This window comes from Dasypus novemcinctus, chromosome Y, assembly GCF_030445035.2.
Source record: "Dasypus novemcinctus isolate mDasNov1 chromosome Y, mDasNov1.1.hap2, whole genome shotgun sequence".
Lineage (NCBI taxonomy): Eukaryota > Metazoa > Chordata > Mammalia > Cingulata > Dasypodidae > Dasypus > Dasypus novemcinctus.
In genome coordinates, this window is record NC_092216.1 from 23,879,173 (window position 1) to 23,899,898 (window position 20,726).

Here is a 20,726-nt window from a genome sequence, read left to right on the forward strand (position 1 = left end):
AGAACATAAATGTTGCCATGTTTTTCTCTCATAGCTACATTGCCATGTAGATAGTAGGGAGCCTGAGGAGTTGTGAAAAGGGTGGGCAGGCGTTTGTTGGAACAGAGTTGATTGCCTTATAAGCTTGTGTGGATTTTTGGGCTTGTGGCTGGCCTTGTTGATAGGCGGGGCCGATTTCAGATAGGTATCAGGGTCCGAGAGATTGGCAGTGAAAGCCAGGGGTTGAAGGGGACTAGTAGATCCTAGTAAGCCTGGAGCTGCTGCCTGAAACTTTACATTGGTGTCAGGCTAGTAGGCCAGCAAGTGCCCGAACTTGCGGGGCCTGCTGGCTGGAGAAAGAGACTCCCATTTAGAAGAGTAGAAAGGGGAGGGGGAGAGCGAATAGAAATGCGAGGAAAAGGACGAAAGTGAATAGAGGGCGGGAACTGCCGAAGAGGAGAGCCAGGAACAACACGCAGAGAGGTGAGAGAAGGAGACGGGGAAAAGCTTGCTGGGGTTCATGGGTGTCCGGTCTACCAGAGTTGACATGTGGCGAGCCACGGATTAAAAGGGAGCAAGAGATCCCAGTATTTTTGGAGCTGCTGCAGGGAAATGCGGACTCCATTGGTATCGAGCAGGGCAGCGAGGGCCCTGACTTGTGGCGCCTGATGCATTGATAAAGAGGCGCCCGTGTCGGGATAGGAGTGGGACGACGGCGAGGGGTCCCTACCTGGAGAAAAGGATGAGCCATCTAGATCACAGCAGCAGCAGCAGCAGAGAGGGGCCGGGGGAGGAGCAGCCCCACGTTGGGCGCCAAATGCCGTCGGGCTGGAGGGCTTAGCCTCGCTCAGGCCCAAGAGTCGGGGGGGGCTCGCTCCTGCCGAACCGCTGGTGGGGGGTACTCCCGAGGGGAGCACCGGTTCTCCAGGCGTGGGGGACGCGCGGTTGGGGAAAAAACCACGGAGACCGCTTGAGCGCAAGAACAGGTCCGCTTTATTACAGAAGTACACTTGGTTATATAGGGTTGGGTAGGGGGAGGAGTAAGATATAGGGAGGGCTAGCTACGGGGTAGTAGTGGACAGGCTGAAGCTGATGGACAGCCCCGAGGTAAGCAGTCACCGGGGAAGAGGGCAGACTGTATGCCGGCAACATGGGCGGGACTGGCGGAAAAGATAGCGAGGGCTGGCTGAGAGGTTTGGAATAGGGGAGGGGAAAGGGGGAGTGAGAGCTGGCCGGATGTTGGGCTAGGCGGGAGATAGAAAGGGGGAGGGCGGCGCCAGCCAGCCGCTAGCAGCAAAGGCCTAGTCAGGCGTAGTCACCTTATCTAGGCCCAGTGGGCAGAGGCGGTATCACCTCTTGCCGCACTGTTTGCTACTGTGGCAAGCCGGGCACCCTTCCTCCCACACTAGAGTCCATTCTAGTTTGATTAAATGCTGAAGAGAACCTCAGCACAGAGCCAGTTTGGAAAGAATGGGAGAGTTTTGCTTTTTTTTTTAAAACTCCTGGGTTTCAGGAAATCTCTGTCATCAGCAAAATGAAATCAAGCAAAAATAAGAGTTTTTTTGGTAGTGATACATGACAAAGAATACTATGTTTGCAAAGTATTGTGGACAATGGCTAAAAAATAAACCACCACCATCTTTAAAATAATGAAAAAGGTAAGACTTGGGAAAGGGGAGAACCAGACTTCCAATTTAATATATCATATTGAAAAATCATATTTAAACATTAAATCACAAGAAATTCAAATAAATAGGAATGTCCCAAAGAGTGAAAAAAATCAAGTGACCAAAAGCTGCATTTAAGTAGCCCAGACATTGCAATGACTAATCAAATATGTTAAGTCAACTTTCACAAATATGCTCAATGACCTGAAGGAAAGCTTTGACAAAGAACTAAAGGAAAAGAACAAATGGAAAAAAGAAATAATTCAATAAAGAGATAGACATTTCAAAAGGAAGTCAAACAAGAACACCATACAGCAGAAGGTTAGAGGAAGATATCCGTAAGTGAGTGACCCTGCTTAGAAAAAGAGAAAGGTACAATATATCAGAAGCAACTTTTCCAAGACTCTGGAAATGAATGTGGGTAGACAACAACCCAGAATATGCTGAAGGAAGAAAACCTAAAATTTCTAAGAAAGCTGTTGGAATCATTTCCTTGTCCTGGCCCTTGACTCTTCATGGGCTCAGTGCAGCATATGTGTTGACAAATGCTTGGTGACTCACATGCTCAAGTGCAATTTCCTGGTGCTGATATGGGCTAAGGGTGCGGGCTGTGCATCTCTTCATAAATAACCTGGGCTGTGGGAATCAGACAATATAAACTGCAGCCCCACCTTTCCTAACCAGGCCAACCACTCCAGTCCTGGAAAGCCAATTAAACAATATATGCTCTATAGACTTTGACTATTCAGGGAGGATACAAACTAAATATGTTAATTCAAGCCTACCTGAAATGTGCAAAATATGAGTTAAATCAAGCTTATGGAGCACTCCAACAAAGCACCATTTGGCTCTTCCTCTGTATAAAAGAACCCAAAACTCTTATCTGGGGATTGGAGGTTTTCAACAAGAGTTCCTGAGTCAACCAGTCATTAATAAATTTTTCCTTCTCAAAATTATTAATGCACCCTGGACTTCACATGCAATTATTGAAACTCTCTGCTTCTGCAAAAAAACTATAGCTAATAAATTTCTGTCTTTGTATATCTGGTGCCAGTCCCAGTCTTTTGATTGGATTTTGACTCTGTGTACACATTTCAGTCACCTATCTAGAATTTGCCTAGGGCAGGAAAGGAGTGTGGAAAGGTGGCACAGAGAAATGGACAGAAGCCAAACAGACTGAAGCAGTCTGGAGTGAAAACTATGGTTGAGACAAAGCAGAGAGAAACTCCTTTTCCAAAGGGGAAACAGATAATATGCTTGGCAATTCTTGAAATCTGCTGCACATACCCAGAACACACACGATCAGAAAGAGCTCTGAAGATGCTAACTGTTGAAAAGAGGCTGAAAAGAGGAATCTCAACATAGGAAATTTACAGTAAAAACATGGAAAAAATGGAGGATCTGAGTTTCAGGTGAGCACATCACAATATTCAAATTCCCTGGCTTCAGCAAAATACAAGAAGGCATATAAATTATTAGGAAAATGGCTCATTCAAAGGAATAAAATGAAACAACAGGGAAAGTACAACATTGGAACAAGAAATCAAATACATTAAACAGTCTCCAAAATAAATCATGAGTCCAAGAAAACTGAAGAAAGAATGAAAGGGACCAAGAATCAGTTCATGCTCTATATTCATGTAGTCTTATGTATATCTACTTCATATCTCTTACATAAATGCATAAAAATAATCACATATAAATATATTTTATTGTACACACAAAATATAAAAATGTAATTTAATCTTATGATGACAAAAGACAATGAAAAACATTATTTTTATATTTTATTTATTATTTATTATTTTATTATCTTATTTTTATTTTCTTGGCTTTATTTTTGGTGAGGTTTTGGATTACAGAAGGTCACAAATCTGGAAGAGGGCATCCCTGATGCACAGTGTCACTGATGGCAGAAGTTTGGCAGGGTGCACCTAGGGCATGCCTCTAAGGCATATGAACGTGTGTACTATTCTGTAAAATATTGCAGGAAGATATTGGCATTATTCACCATTGTAAAAGTTGGAAACAATGCAGGTGTTCATCAACAGGTAAATGGATAAGCAAAATGTGGTACATACATATGATGGAATATTATTCGGATGTAAGAAGGAATGAAACACAATACACAAAAAGATGAATACTGTTTGATTACCCTTTATGAAGAAACAAATAAATAAATTCTTGGAGATGGAACACAGATTAGAAGGTACAGTGGGCTGGGAAAAGAAAGAATGTTGAGTTATGTTTAATAAAGACACCATTTCTGTTAAGGCTTATGAAAAACTTTATAATGAATGGTGGTGATTTAGCACATTATAAACATAATTGATTCTACTATATGGAGCACTCAAAACAGATAAGTGTGTTCCTGCAATATTTTTTTTAAAGAACGGGCATTAAAACTAATAACAGTCTGAGATAAAATTCCTCATGCCTCTTCACTCCTTTTCCTTTTACCTTTTTAATTTAGCATTGTAAATTAAACACTTTTCTTTTTTTTTTTTTCATTATTTTTCCTTCTAGAGTGTTCCATTGCAGTATGTTTAAACTGTAATATGAAGTGTTCTTTGGTAAAGAAGTTCCTTAACAATATTATTCAGGGCGGGGCAAGATGGTGGCTGAGTGAGCGCACCTGATAATCTCTCCTGCAAAGAAGCAGCTGGGCTGCATTGGAAATTATTCGGGACCAGGCTGTTTTGGGATTTTGCAGGGCAGGAGGTGTCTGGACATCGATTTGGTGGGAAGGTAACAGAGAAAATTCGTGTATAACATAAAATTGAGGCTCTATTACATGGAGGTGGGGGCTGTTCGCGGGACACTCCCTCCTGGGGTGGGCAGAGCCGCCGCACTGGTGCTGCGGCATGATTCCTGGAGGCTCTGCGGTACTGGGGAATTCATAAGCCCTGAGTGGGCTATTGGGGAGCTAACAGGGCAGGAGGCCTTTGCAGATCGAATTGGGGAGACAAACGGGAGTTTTATTGCGAAGCGGGAAATTTTTGATTGCAGACACAAATAATAGCGCTTCAGGCTAGAGCCCTGCCCCCAAGGCTGGCTGCCGATCTGCAGTGGACTTAAATTGCTCGCAATAAAGAGACATCACCAGGAAGCTGTTTCAGGGACTGGCAGGGTGGGAGGCATCTGGAAACCGATTAGGGGAATAATTTGTGAAGCGTGGGAATTTCAGTTTTGGAATCTGATATTCATGTTTCCGGCTGGAGCCCACCTCCTGGGCCTGGTTACTGATCTGCAGTGTCATTAAATTGGCTGCAGTGTAGAGGTGCCCCCAACTAGCTGTTTCAGGGGCTTGCAGGGTGGGAGGTGTCCTGAAGTCTAATTGGTGATACAGCGACAGCAAAGACTCGAGTGAGAGGGGGAATTGCGGGTTTCTGATACATAGGTCAGAGTTTGTGAATGTGACCCCCCGCCCCTATAGGGCAGGCACCCAGCTGCGCGGATCCCTGAAGGCTGTGTTGCACTGCAGTGCTCTCAGGCTCCCTGTTAACTGGATTCAAGGTTGCAAGGTCTGTGTCCCCTAAAGCCGGTGGCCCACACCCCAGAGACTCACACCTCTTGAGTCTACAATATCACAGACTTTCCATCCCTGAATCCATCACGCCCTGAGGTCCATCAGAGGTCCTTGAATGTCCTAGCCCTCAACGTTTGTGTTCTTCCTTTCTTTTTTGTTTTTTTTTTTAATTTTAATTTTATATTTTATTTTTTATTGTCCTGATTGCTAACATTGCATTATCTCCTAGTCTTTTCTCCCATCATATCCCCCAAAGGCATTTTTTTTCCTCAGTTACTTAGGGGGGGTTTTGTTGTTACTGTTGTGGTTGTTCTATATCTTTTTTTCTTTTCCTTACTTGTTCCCCTCCATTAGCCCACCCCCATTTTCTTTCTTTCTTTCCTCTCTCTTTTTTTTTCTCTCTTGTCCCTATTTTCTTCTTATTTTATTTTATCTTAATATACAATAAGTGCTGCAGGGAACACCTCACATTTGCTGGGTTTCCTCATCCTACCTTGCCTCATTTCTGTGTGAATTGATTTTGGCTACCTACACTATCCCTCTCCCCCACATCTTGATATCCTCCATCATCTACCATCTCTCCTATATTCCACCTCCCTTTCTTTAATCCCCAAATTGTCTAACTCTTAATTTCTAATACCTTTGTTTTGTTTTCTGTCTGTTATCCACTCTTGAAACTATTGCCTTTCTTTTCTCTTTCCCTCTCTCATGAAAATACTACCTTTTTAATTCATACCATATTCCTCCGATATTGAGTCGACTACCTCATTATACATACTAGACTTACTGCTATAACTCTACACAACTTACATAACTCTAATATCCATCCTCCCAGATCTCATACTGATGCTCTGAAATAGATATTGAATAGATGGAACCAAAGTAAATATGAGGGCAAAAGTAGTGTTTCACAAGAGTACACAAGGATGAATATAAAATATGTAATATTACCCCAAAAACATATAGGGGACGACAGACTAATAATGTAAACCATAATGTAAAACATAGGATAACTTAAACATTTAGAAAACTGTATAGCCTAAAGTATGGACCAAAATGTAAACACACGTCACCTTGTTTGAAAGCTATTGTCTTGGAGTCTGTACATCAGTTTCAGTAAATACGATATGAATAAGTTAAAAGATTATCGCTGTGGAAGGGAAAAGGTTTTATGGTGGATGTGTGGGAGTACTGTATATTGTATATATGAATTACTGTGATCCAGGGCTCTTTCAAGAGAAGCTCAATAATTAGGAAAAAAGAAAAGAGAAAGATAGCATGTAGAATTTTTCCAAATCAATATGTATTCTATATCTAACCTTTAAACTCATCGCTATATTCCATTTTACTAGTAAGGGAACCTGACATTATATTGGGCTTCACTTTTCAGGAATTTTTGGATCACAGAGTGGTTCAACAATGGCAGCGGAAGAATACTGGTATGGGATATTATTGATAGGCGATATATGGTTGACAGGGAGTTATACAGGGCATGTGTCCAGGGTGCATGGAAATGTTTGGATATATTCATAGTGGAAACAATTAAAAACAACAGCTGGGGCGGGGTACTGGGTTACTGGCTGGTGGTGGGGAGGGCTCTGTCATGGTCCCTAGAGGAGCAGCAGCAGTCCCCAGGTGCAACCGTAAGGACCAGGAAGGAATGAGGTTCCAACAGTGAGCCCCTGACACTAATGACTATGCTTGTGAGCCTATATGCCTGAAATAAGAACAAGGCCTACAGCAGCACTGTGCCTAAGAGTTCCCTCCTGACAGCCTCCGTGTTACTCAAATATGGCCAGTCTCAAAGCCAAACTCAGCATGTAAATGCAATGCCTTCCCCCCAGCGTGGGACATGACAACCAGGAATGAGCCTCCCTGGCACCAAGGGATCACTACCAAGAACCACCTGACGATGTAACCAGAAAATGACCTTGAAGTAAAGGTTCAACGTGGATCAGCACAATATGCCTGTCTACATATAATAACAGGATTTTAAAATGCTGTTTGACCCAAAGTAAGGGGGAAATGGAAAGGACAAATGAGTTCATATGGCTATGAGTCTCTAAAAAAGAGTCTGGAGGTTGTCAGAAGGATTGCCTTTATGCACACCTGAGCAGAGTCTCAGAGACAGATAAAGTAGATACAACCTCAGGTATTCCTTTTGAGGGCTAAAGAGACTCACAGGTTCTTTGGTCATGTCAGATGGGGTTCACTGCCATGTCAGTTGGCCCTTCTTAGAAGCTGGTGTTTCTGCATGATGGAGCTGGATTCAGATGGGATCTATTTTCACAACCCTTTCATGCTACTTTTCTGGAATTGTAGTTGGTGCTGGGGCTTAAGATATATCTAGGGGAATTGAATCTCTGGACTGACAATATGATAGCCAGGCCCTGAGCCTCAACGGACTTCGGCTACTACACTCTGATTTATTGGACTTACTCCACTCAGCTAACATGGAGTTGAAGAACGTCAACCACCACACCATGGAGCCTAGAGTGCCTACAACTGAAAGCAGGAGAATTGCATCCAATATCCATGTGGAATCTAAACCCCCTCTTGACATAGCTGTGGAATCGAGTCAACCAAGCCAAGGTCCACAGGAAGGAGGAATACAGTAAGGATTAGAGTGGACTTAATGATATCCTATTCATGAACTATTGTGGTTAATAATCGAGAAAATGTGGCATTGGTATGGGAAAAGTGGCCATGGTGGCTTGCTGGGTGCGGGGAATGGGAGGAAGAGATGAGATGTGGAAGCATTTTTGGGACTTGGAGTTGTCCTGGGTGGTGCCCCAGGGACAACTGCCGGACATTGTATGTCCTTCTATGGCCCACTGGTTGGAACATGGGAGAATGTGGGTTATGGTGTGGACCACAGGCCATGGGGTGCAGCGATGCCCAGAGATGTACTCACCAGATGCAATGGATCTGTCATGATGATGGGGGAGAGTGTTACTGTGGGGGAGTGGTGGGGTGGGGGCAGTGGGGGTGAATGGGGACTTCATCTTTTTTGAATGTAATATTTTTTTAAAAAATGAATAAACTGAGTAGAATTTGAAGGAAAAAAACAGAAAACCTAAACAATATTATTCTTCATTAAAAAGACCGTGTGTTCATTTGATGCTACCTGATGCTTTAGGTGAGGTCTTATGCCCTCTTTCATTGCCCTTTCTCTGTATATCCTTATTCACTTTCTCTTTCCTCTGTTATTTGCACAGGATGTCACAGAGAATCATAAGGAAATTGAGGATAGTTTATTAAAGGAATAAGTCAAATATCTTCAGGGAGCAATTCCAATGAATTGCTTTATTTCTGCTTTGGGTATTACAAAACACTTAAGAACGTGCAATGTAAACCATTATCCATTTGGTGCAGCAGTGCTCCAAAATGTATTCACCAAATGCAATGAATGTCCCATGATGATGTAAGAAGTTGTTGATTTGGGAGGAGTGGGGTGAGGCAGGCGGGGCATATGTGGGGACCTCATATTTTTTGAATATAATATTTAAAATAAAGGGAGAGAGAGAGAGAAAAGAACCTACTTATGGTCCACTATAAAAGTGGCCCCTCAGGGGAACCTTGCTATTAGATACAGCCTTCAAATTCTTTCCTTGAATAACAATAAAAACATTTATTCATTCTTCCAAAAGCCACTCTCTTTTCTCACATCCTAAGAGGGTAGGAGAAATTGGTTATCTCAACGATTTCCAGGAAGTACTCTGCTATTAATCAGTTTGAAATTCTGTCTTTAGTAGCCATACCCACACTAAAGTATTTCTTATAGCTTCCAGAGTGTTGAATAAAAAATCCCATGAAAAGATTTCGGTAAAAGGAGAGAAAAGAGATAGTTCCAGAAAAAAAAGCAAAAATGGTCTGCTGAAGACACAGAAAGAGTCACAAAACAGTAATGGACAGACAGAGATAGCTTGAACTTAACCATGTAGACAGAGACAGTTATGGAAATAACAGTGTACAAATCTAGATAGGCAACAATGAAAGACGTCAGAGAAAAAGCTATGCATATTACCAGGAAAGGAGATTAAAAACTCACACTTGTAAAGAGAGAAATACAAGTAGAACTGATCACGGGAACTTTAAAAGGAGAATAACAAAATATCCTGTCATGAGGGGAAATGACTCAGAGAGATTGAGACCTAATGCTCAAAACAGAACAGTGACCTGTGATTTCAGAGGACCATGGGGTGCAGATTTTACAAAAAGAATAAGTAGGTACTTCCTTTGACAAAGATAAAACTTTGGGGCTAATGGTAAAGTGCTGCATAGGAAGCTGGATTCTACCCAAGTCTAAATTTTGTGATCCAGGAAGGAATCAATAAGCTCTCAACAGCCAATGGCCCTCAAGGAAACAATCCAAACTGGAGAGATTCCTTACCTGGATCCAGGCAGTATTTCCCTCACTTACCACCAGGGCAGATCTAGCCATGCATCAAATAGCTGGCAGGAGATTTTAAGCAGTCAGAGGATCCAGGCCCAACCTCTCCTTTTCTTAAATCCTTGGCCAGACTAAAAGAAGCTTTATACCCAGCTGAAGGATTACTGGAATATAGTTCCCTTTGCCAATACCCAGAAGTCCTAGGAACTGGCATGCAGGAGCTGCAAGGATTCCCTTCAAGTTTCACTCGTGGAGGTGGGGAGGTCTGCTTCAATCCAGTTATGGGGTGATTGTGTCATCAGCAGTCAGACCAGGACAAAACTTCATCTCTAAAGCCTTAGCTGCCTTTCCTCCTGAAGGAGAAAAACTGCCATAGAGTTTCAAATCCACAAATGAAGTGATGGCTAATGCGTATTGCAAAGAAGGGGGGAGGATTCCTGAACACTATCCAATCTTCATCCTTGATAGAGCTGATGTGTTGCTCATTTTGTGACACATTTGTGCCTGTCATTTTCTAAGTATGGTACGGAGCCATGTAAAATGAAAGATTTCCTCAAAGTGAGGATACATTAGATGAAGGAAGGACTTGGAGAAGTCCAGCCTGGCTGATGAAGAGCAGTAAATAAGGGGGTTACAAGGGGCCTCACCCTCAATGGTCCTAGATATATCTTCTAGGATAATATATGGTCGTGGCCTAAATCCTTTCTGGTGGGGGATGGACAGCATGGCACTTTGTGTGGACAACATGGCACTCTTCCCACAAAGCAAGAGGGTGCTTTTATACTATGTTTATATGCAGAAAGGGAGGGCATATGTATGGAAAGCATGATTTAAAAATGTAGTGCTCTGGACAGATAATCGAGGACTGGACACTGACAATATTTCTCAACAGGGCAGAAGTTTCACTTTCAGAATAATTACACAAAATGAGCATTTACAAGTTTGTCAGTAGGGCTGACGTCACATCTTTACAGTCATTACATATGGGGTCAACTGATATAAAAGTGTCAAGCAGTTCAAAGATCAGGTTATTCTTAGTTTCTGGGAGAGAAGTCTAAGCATACAGATTTAACCTGTCAGTCATGAGCTCCCAAAGAGTTATTTCTCAAGGCTTGCTGTGGAACAACTATAAAGTGAAAGGCTACTGTGACTGGAAGGGGAAAGAATTGAAGGTTTGTGGGAAAATGCAAAGCCATATGTGATAGACTCATCCAGTGCTGATTTTGGACAAAAGATTTAGGGTTGTTAAAAGAGGGCTAAAAACAAAGTGATTACATTTAGGGTCATCATGGAAGGAGTGTACATGGGTAGTCTGACACTTGTTTATCACCAGCATGAACATTTAGCTCTCATTGCCTCCGACTATATCCATGTTGCACTAAAAATGAAATTCAAAGAAAGGAATGCAATCACCTGCACTTTTAATTATGAGAAATGTTTCCTTCTTGCAGTTCTGATTTTCTGTACTCACCAGATTCAGAAACCCAGGAAAATCTGAACCTTCCACATGCAAGTTTCCTTTTCCCAAAGCTCCTGTGAATACATTTCACATCAAGTCCCAGAACTCTAACTTTGAAGACTGGTCCTGACAAGATGGCTGGTAATCATTGCAAAGGGTTCTTACATTCAAAAATTCTTTGGTGAATGTTTTCTTCAATGATGAACTAAAATTTAAGATATCTTTCATCCTATTTGGAAGGATGGAACATTTTGCTAATGGATTGTGATGATGATAGCATAACACTGTGAATGTTATTAACACACAAGTACATATAGATAAATATTTGAATGCAACTAAAAGGGAAATGTTATGACTCCCAGGGATGAGCCTTATTGGCACTGAGAGTTTATGACCAAAACACCCAACAAACAAATATGCTTGTGGAAATAGACCATGACCAAAATGAGGGAGCATTAAATATTTTTTTATGCCCAAAAGACTTCAAAATGAGCAGAGAGCTCATCCCAGACATTATGTCATGGTGGAAAACTCAAGTGTCAGATGAATGGAATAGGCAAATAATAAAATATTATTCAGTAATAAAAAGGAATAAAGTTCTTAAGCCATGATGACACAAATGAATCTTCAGAACTTTGTACCGAATTAAACAACACACAAAAAGATGAATACTGTTGATTACCCATTAGGAAGAATCTAAAAAAATTCAGAGACGGAAAGTAGAAGGCTGGGAAAAGACAATGGAGAGTTATGTTTAAAAGAAAAAATGTTTAATTTATGAAAAAATTTAGATAATGAATGCAGATTCTCTGGGGGAATTCACTAATTACCACACTAAACAAAACTTCAAATAAAAGCCCTATGGACATCTCTCCACTATAGGCAAAGCACACGGCTGCATGAAATGCACACCCGTTCAGCTGGCCTTATATAGGAATTCCCTATGTGTGATTCTTCTCCATCTATAATTTTCACAACCATCAAATATATGTCTTAGAGATGTAAATCTTCAAACTGTTCATATGCCAATTGAGCCCTCAATCCCAGGAGAGGAGTGGCCAAAACTTACTCTCCAGCTCTTCAGACTTGTCCAGACAACTAACAAAATGATGTTGGTGGGCCAGTCCATCCCCCAAGCAGGGAGAATCTATAGTTACAAGCAAAACAGTTAATCATTGACTTAGGTAGATGTATTGTTATTGTAGTTATTTTCACATGGTAACAAATGTAGTTATTTTCATGTGGAACTTTTAGCATTGATAAAAAGACAGTGACTACCAGAGTTTTAGAGGGAGAAGGAATGATAAGCAGGTGGAACACTTTTTACAGCATTGGAATTATCCTGTATGTTACTGCAATGACAGACACGTGGCATTACATGTTTGTCAAACCCTATACGGTATAACTCTCAACATATAAACACATTAAAGGCTGTAGTTTTTCTGGGCAATATTAATTTAATTCCTACAGATCCTGTACTGGAGACATCCTTCATCATTTGTGATTTATTAAACTTTCTCCCCCATGAGTTCAAAAATGGTTCCATATAATCCCTGCACTGCCTATATTATCTGTATTGCTGTGGGAGGGGTCAGGAGACAGATATGACAATTAAAAGACTGATTATATGAATAGAAAAGTGATGGGACACTCTAGTGAGTAATTCCATAGAGATGCGTAGTCATTTTTGGAGAAGGTGGTTATAAAGCCTTAGGGTGAGCCAAACCTAAACGTAGGAGTTTGACTGTGGAAATGAAACCAATGGAATGATGTTTCAGGGAAATGGAGCTAATGATTTAGCCTTCCATCCATATGAGTGGCCTGGGCTGGTCATGCTCCTTTATTAGGCTTAAACTTCCCCATCCAGAACCTGTTTTGAAACAGTTCTTCAATGTTCCTGTCTCACAATAACTCCCTGCCTGACCTGGGGTGCATAAAGTCTTACTCTTAACCTCAGTTCCTCCACCACAGAAATGAATTTCCCAGCAAGTGACCACTGCATTTCAGTCCCCACTGCCCATTATCCTCACCCATCCTCTCCGTTCTCTGTGCTGGTCCCTTCCTCCCTTGGGTAGTACTGCAGGGCATTGGGCCACAGGTCTTCATTGATGATCTGATAGAGGAAACAGGTAGAGTTAGGCCAGGGTAAGAACCTCATTCCCAAGCAGCTAGGGGCAGGCCAACAAAGGCCACTTCTGATGATTCCCAGAATTGCCCCACCTCAGCAATTCTGTTATACACTGCAAAGTTGTGGTCGGAGAACCAGTTGAAGAAGTTAAGGTTATCATTGTGATGCCTGCGACGGGAGGCCTGGCGTCCATAATCCCAGAACCACTGGACTGGAGTGGAATGAGAGGGCCTATATCCTGTAGAAAGAGGAAAATGTCATCCAGGGACTGGATCCTTTCGGTTTAAGGCCCACCCCTACCATTTGCCATGATCCACCTGGAAAGCCATCTCTTACCAGTGATGTTAATGTCATACTCCTTGACGATTACTTCATTCTGGAAATACGGGTTTCTCCTAAAGAAAAATGTGATCTTGCAGTGGTTCTTGGCTTGGCTGTTTTCCACCTGCCATGACGACATGGAGTAGACATGTACAATCTTTTCCTAGAAGACCCCTGCCTGTTTCCATGGATGAATTATTTCCCCTTGCTGGCCCCCACCCAGCTCTAGCACCTCAGTCTTCCCTGCCTCACCTCCAGATTGGTCATGTAGTTAAGCATGTCTTCATCTTGGTCAGTGATCATGGCTGATATCTGGGGATGGTTCAGAATCTGCATTGAGTCAAGGAGCCTTCAAAGCTAGGAATGAAAGGGTTAAAAGCAGGCAAAGCATATCTGGCAAGCAACCAACATAAGGCAGACATCTACCAGATAATCTGCCATTGTAGAGCTCTCTCTCAATCGCCATCCTTCATGAGAGGTTGCTTAGGCTCTATGGTCCTCTCAGTTTTCTGTGGCTGTCTGTACTCACGTCTGGACTGTTTGTTTCTTAGGAGCTCTTGATCCCTCTCTCTCCTATGTGCCCTCCTGTCTCTTCTGCCCTGATACTTCTTGGGTCTGGATGTGTGTTCTCTGGGCTCTCAGTGAGAAAGTGGAGATGTTCACATAAGGCTATGACCTGAAAAATGTCCTCTGGTTTAACATGAGCTACATGGCTATGTTTGGAGCTCTGCTGGCATCACACAGTACAAGGAGATGGCATATATATTTGGAGGAACAGCGCATGCAGTGAAGATGGTGCCAAGCAAGGGACAGCAGCTGTAGCGCAAAGGAAATCACTGTTTGGAAAATGTGGCGTTTGGCAAGGAAATAGTGGCAGTGACAACACAGCACGTACATGACAGGATGGGAGTTTGCACAACATCCGGTCGGTTATTTTCCACGAAAAAGTGTGCTACACGTACCTGCTGTGTGTGAAAGTTTCTTTATGCTGTTTTTAATGCTGCATACAGATCTCCACACATACGTAAACACCCACGAAGTTTCCCCACATTACGCATAAGCCCAAAGGTTTCAGGCACCTTTTGCCTAGGATTTGCGTGAGTGTGGTTCAAGAAAGGCCGTTGTCTCATCCCTGGGCCCGTTGGTTCCCAACTGTACCCACCCCAGCTGTGAGTAACCCCTCGCCAACTGGCAGTGCCCTCTCTAACCACCATTTCCCTAGGTGAACCCCATGGAGGCCACCACGTGTGAGCAATAGGAAGGATACGGCTTTGACCCAGAAACCAGGAATACCCTGGATGACGGCTTTTCTGTTGTCCATGTGTTTTTTGCGCCTCTGCCACAGGGTACGCTTCAGCCGAAAGAAGGCCCTGCTGGCTTCGGCATTCACTGGCTCCAGATCTAACTGAAGGGCTAACAGCTGCTCCAAGGAGGGTCGGGTACTGGTGGGTCCACGTTCTGGCCGTGCCTGCCTGTTTTGCTTCCGCCTCTCCGCTAGTTTCTCCTCTCGCTCCTCCTCTACTACTATAACCGCCACCTCCAGTATATTCTCCACTACCACATCCTTCCCCACCTCTGCCTCGTCTTTCTTTCCCCGGATCTCGGTTGCCTGGAAGGCTACCTCCCCACATACCGGGGCCTCCCCCGACTCCTTCCCTCCAGCTGGGGCCTGTGCCTCCGGCCCTGCCCTGCAGCTCTGTGGGGACCGCTCGCCGGCAGGCCCCAGCGACTCTCCTACCAGAGGGCCGCTTGCCAGGCCAACGAGGTGTTCTGAGCGTGCCTGGGGAGCCGGGCCTTCGCCAGGACCCGCTTCACTCGCCATGTGGCCCGGGCCGGTGCAGGGAAAGACCCCGCACACGCTCTCCCCAGGCCACGCCCGCGGGTACAGCAGCGCCCCCCTAGCTACGCGGGTGGGCCCCGGCAGCCTGTGGCGTTGGAGACGTCCTGGGCGCATGCGCAGCGTTTGGTGACGGCACGACGGCCAGTGACGGGGAAAGCCGCGCTTTCCACGCCCCACGCCGCTCCCTCCCCCCCACCCCTCCGGCGGCGCAGAGCCCTGGCCCCTCCCGCTCCTGCCCTTCCCCGCTCCTGCCCCGCCCTCACACTGGGCTGGAGCAAAGCCTGCGCCTGCAACCCGCAGCCCAGCCTTCGAGGGAGCGAGTCTGCAGGGCGCTGCTCACCTCCAGCAGGCTGGTGGGGAACGTGCGTGGCGCTCAGTGAAGGTCAGGTCAGGGCCCGCGCGGGGACCCCGGCTGGTTCTGGGGCGGAATTTCCTAAGCCATGGAGGCAGACCCCGCCATACAGGATCTGGCTGCCCGCAGCGATTATCCCGCCCACAAAACCTAAGCGGAGCCGGGAAAACTGCGCCCTGGCAGCCGAGCACCGGTGCCCGGAAAGGCGCCCTGTTCTGCCCCTAAGTTTCATTTTGGGGGCGCTAGGCCGCCTACCTGAATCGCTCCTCGCCCATATGCCTGCCTCATAAGAAGAAAACACAGCAGGGAGGATAGCAAGGAAACCAAAAGGAAAAAAAGAAAAGCAAAAGGAAAAAAAGAAGCCTTTCCTAACCTAGGGGAAGGTGGGTCTTCATTCTTGATCCTATCCAACTATGAAGCGAATGATAGAGGGGCTCCTTCATCACGGTGTGTGGACTCACAGGTTCGCAACTTCTTGGAAGTCGTTCTTATGGAACGTCTGTTCTTTTCCATACTTAGCCTCTTTCCATTATTATTTTTCCTTTTGCCGTACATATCTTGTAAGGCTTACGAATAAAATACTTTCTTTCTCCCTAGAGAGTATTTCTCTCTCTTCCCGTGGTCGGCAAGTGAACGTATTTCCTTCCATGTGGTGAAGCAGAAGCAGTGCTAGAATTCAAATTTGATGTTACTGCCATCAAGATTTCTTAATTTTGCAAATATTTAAAGATATTAATAGATTGTATGTGGGGAAGTGGTTGTAAATATAAAATTTTAAGGTCTTCTGAATACTACGACAGCCAATTTAAGACTTATGCACCAACGTTTTCGAAGATCAAAGTGATTATTCAAAAATTAAGAAAATTTCAAAATAATTCAGTTATTAGTTAACAGAAATCTGATGTCACCTTTGTGTTAAGAGATTCAAACATTTGAATGCTCTGAAATATGAAAACACAATAGAAAGGGTTTACATTAATTAATTTAGGAAATAAGGAGAAAGCAGTCAGTGCGAGAAAGTAATTATTAAGGGAATAGCTAGTGAGATCCTATAGGGTATTGTATCACTTGTATTTGTGATGTTTTGTGTTGTGTATATCATAATGTCAACAGTTTAGCTCTACCAGCTATATCCACTGTGTTGCAGTAATCATTTTATTGAAGAAAGTGGCAATGGGGGCTGGCTGTTTAAGCAGCTTTCTCCTTGGCCTCTTCCAGCCAAGGCATGAGGGCCAGATTTAATGCAGGGTTTGCCTTTGCTGCACCAATAGGAACCACAAGTGTGGGCGCACAGCGTAGAACCTTGAGACTGGTGAGGCTTATCTGTCTCCGCTTGCCTTCAGATTTTCATCCAGGCAGACTGCATAACGGCCACCAGAAGGAAACTTTGGGAAGAGCTTTAGGGCTTAGGCTCAATACTCTCTAGAAGCAATTTGTGTAATATACTTTATCCACGCTATAGATAACCTTTCAGTTTTTTAAAATCTTGGTAGTGTATGCATCTTTAAAGTTTGTTAATGTAAACCACTTTATCACTTTTGAGCTAGTTAACTAGTGGGCAATGAAAGTAAAAATGTAAATACTTCAATAAAATCTACAAGGAATAATCGCTCCTATTTTGCATCTAAGGAGGAAAAACAAGTAATTTTCATTTCCTTACCTTCCTCTTACTGTCTGTATAAAGATGATAGAAATAAATAAAAATGACAAACTCAAAAACAACTTATTCAAATCCTAGAAGTTGGCACTTGAAGTGTTTGTCAGAGCTGACTTTGGAACAATTTTGAATATTGGGTCTCGACAATATTCTCTAGAAAATCCTGAGAAAGATATACTCAGGAACATAAAACACAATCCTCAGGTTTTCAGGCATCCTCTCTAGAATTTAAGATTCATGTTTTTTCTCAAATTATGTTCATTACATTTTTGTTTGACTTTTTGTTTTTCCCTTTCTCTCTTACTTAAAAAAAAAAAATCCTTGCTTCTTTCTTTTTACCAATCAATTCTTTACAATTTTTTCAGTTGATGACCCCTTTTCTTAGGTTACAAAAGTAATCGTCAAGGAAATTGGTCTTTAAGTAGTTGATGTATGTCTCTATGTCTGTGGGTTGTAAATCATAGGGAAGATATAGTTTGCTGCCTCAACTCCCCCCTCCTAACTGTCTCCAAGTCTCTGTGTCAGTGAATGGAGAAATGTAAAAGGAAAAAGCTAAGTAACCATTTATAGCATCTAACCAAATGCAGGTTTTGGGACACTTTCCAGCTCTTTTTGATAGTAAAACCTTTAGCTGCCCACTGGCATGACCTTTGTGTATATAGAAAATTGGTGGGGATTAAGGCATAAATATGGCAAGTTGTTCATGGCAAGTGCCTGTTTATTTGTGTGCTATGGAAAATAAATAGTACTGGGTGATGGCAATTGTTAGGAAAGGGCTGAGAGAACTTTAGGAGTATTTCAGAACACTGTATACATATTTTAGAAGATTTCATTTCTCCTCAGTACTTTTAGCAATGCTGTAAAGGAAGTTCCACCACCAAAGTAAATACTAGGATAGTAAATTATTTGTGACTCATGGGTACAATACACTAAATATTAAAGGAAACAAAATAGTACAGTTGAAACCATCCCATGATAATGCCTATTGCAGTGTTGAAGGTAGAGATATTGTGGAGTTCTCACATTACTAGGAGAATGTCTATCTCTTGCTAGAGGGAATTTCCTTTTTAAGAGGAGAAATCTCTAAAGAAAGATTCTCTCTGTTACTCTTAGGAGGGAAAAGCTGTAAAGAAATAACATACCTTCTCTGATAAGCTTATGTTGCCCAGAAACCAAGGACCTTTCTTCCGCAGTGCTAGAGGAACACAAAGAAGACACCTGAGGACCTCCTCCTATTTGCCCATGCCTTTGTGTATTCCACATTTTCAAATGTGGGTGGGATATCTAATTTGCTTCTAACCCATACAACATGGCAAGTATAATAGATGTCTCTGGAGTTATTACATGTCAACTCTTAGTGCCTTCTTTTTCTTCCAGAGAAAGAGGGACTATCTTTGTTGAGTTGAAGAACTTAGTGATTACTTTTGAGGCCTTCAGACAGTAGCCAGCAAGAACCCAGGCCTTCAGTTTATTGGGTGAAAGAAAATTAATTCTGCCACTAACTGGGATGGTAATGGAAGGCAATCCTTTTCCAGAAGTTTTCAAGTGAGAACAGAACTGGCCTGCATGTTGGGTACAGTTCTTTGGGAACTTGTATTGAGGACCAAGCTAAGTTCTGCCCAGAATAATAACTACTCAAGCTATGAGCTAGTAAACAGGTGTTGTTATAAGCCACTTTATGTGTGTAAATTGTTTATGTGGCAATGGAAAATGAATACATCCTCTCCTTCCTTTACTTATGGAAAAAGCCTATTAATTCCCTACTTGCCTCTATGGGTAACTTTCCATGTTTTCCAGTTGACAAGAAGGTAAATTCTGTTATCTTCTGAGATTTCTTGTTTTGTACATATTAATTTGTTTCATTCTGTTAATTTGATCAAATCACTTCCGTATCCCCACTTATGTTCTTTAGTGTCTGTTCTATCAGTAAAGGACACAGAATATTACTGTGATCTGCCTATTTCTTCTTTACATCTGATTGCTTTTCCCTTGTAGGATGGGAAGCTATGTTAATGATATACACTGACTTGGATTATTCTGTCTTCCTGGTGGATTGGCTTTAGTATAAATAAGAGAATCCTATATTATGCCAATGTTTCTTTACATCAAGTCTGTTTTGCGTGATGATAGTGGATCTGTACTCTTATTAAAGCTTGGTACACTTTATTTCCCAATTTTATTTTGCTCAATTATCAGAACACTGAACATTTAAATTCTCTTTTTTGTTTTGACACCATATAATGTTGTCACCATGTAATGTAAGTATGAAGACCTTAAGTCTCATGTTGAATTCCATATATCACATATATTATGTATGAGAAATTAGAAAATTAGTTTTCTCTATCTCATTGTTTCACAGTTTCTTGTATCAGTGCACCATCACTTAATGAAATTTTGGTTTCTGTTATCATATTTTTATAACAATATTTTATTCAATTTCCCCTTTCATAGGTTTTGGTCAATAAAAGAAGGTAAATTTCCTTGCAAAAATTATGGTGACATGAATTATTTAAAAAATAATGGTATCTTAAGGGTAGACACAAGCTAAGACTAAATACTCCTCTACTCTCCCTGTTGCCCTTCAAAAATCAACACTTGAAAGTACGTAAACAATAGTTCCCTTTATGTCCTTCTAGAATCTTCCCTTATAGTAATACAAAACTGGAATATCCTGATTTATTTTGTCTGAGGCTTTAAATACACTACTCTCTCCCTGAAGCTTTCAAACCCATTTCACTCTTTTTGGTCATCTAGATGAGGTTGACATACCCTTCATAGTTCTTTCTCTGTGTGCCCTATTTAAATTATTTTTCATTTTCACACTGCTATATAAAATAATTTAGGTGTTTCAAGATATCAGAATAGGAAACAGCAGTGTACATTCCTCCTCGAGAAATGGCAAAAATATAGGCAGAAAATCCCTGAGGTGGTGGTGTGCAAACTCTGGAGGCTAGGAAACCTGGTACAGCATCTAGGAAGAAGCAGGCCAGGTATCAGGACAAGTGAGAGTCAATTGCTTTCCAGCCTGGTGCCCATCCCCAACCCTTGAGACAAGCAGCCTCAGGTAAAGACTGGGAATGGCTAGCTGCCATGGACTGAGATGGGCAGAGAAACCTTCCTCCCTGGAAACAGGTTGTGGGAGGGCCAAGGGCCAAGCCAGGCTTCTGATCAGATGTTTTGATCCCTGGGTCTCAGCTGAATTGCAATTCCAGATGGCCAGGTCAAAGCTCCTCCTCGCCATTGTTTGCAACACCAACCCTGGTAAGAGTGGATAGTGTAGAGTGAGAAAAACAACAGCAAAACACTCCCCTTGCTAAGGCAGTGGTGAACAACTGCATAAAAAGCATGAAATACTGGGCAAAGTAAAAAAGAAAGAAAAAGTCCCTTTAGAACCTTATGGA

The 20,726-nt window shown here is 42.6% G+C and overlaps 1 protein-coding gene across 1 annotated transcript; it reads right to left on the reverse strand.

Moving 5' to 3' along the window:
* Window positions 1-512: 512 nt before the first annotated feature.
* On the reverse strand, window positions 513-15,351 carry LOC139438294 (testis-specific Y-encoded protein 2-like). The gene is made up of 6 exons (XM_071213411.1): window positions 14,744-15,351; window positions 13,729-13,806; window positions 13,492-13,600; window positions 13,248-13,393; window positions 13,058-13,140; window positions 513-948 (listed from the first exon to the last, which is right to left on the reverse strand). The coding sequence occupies exons 1-6, from the start codon at window positions 15,296-15,298 to the stop codon at window positions 513-515; spliced, it is 1,407 nt and encodes a 468-aa protein (XP_071069512.1). The 5' UTR covers window positions 15,299-15,351.
* Between the last annotated feature and the right edge of the window lie 5,375 nt (window positions 15,352-20,726).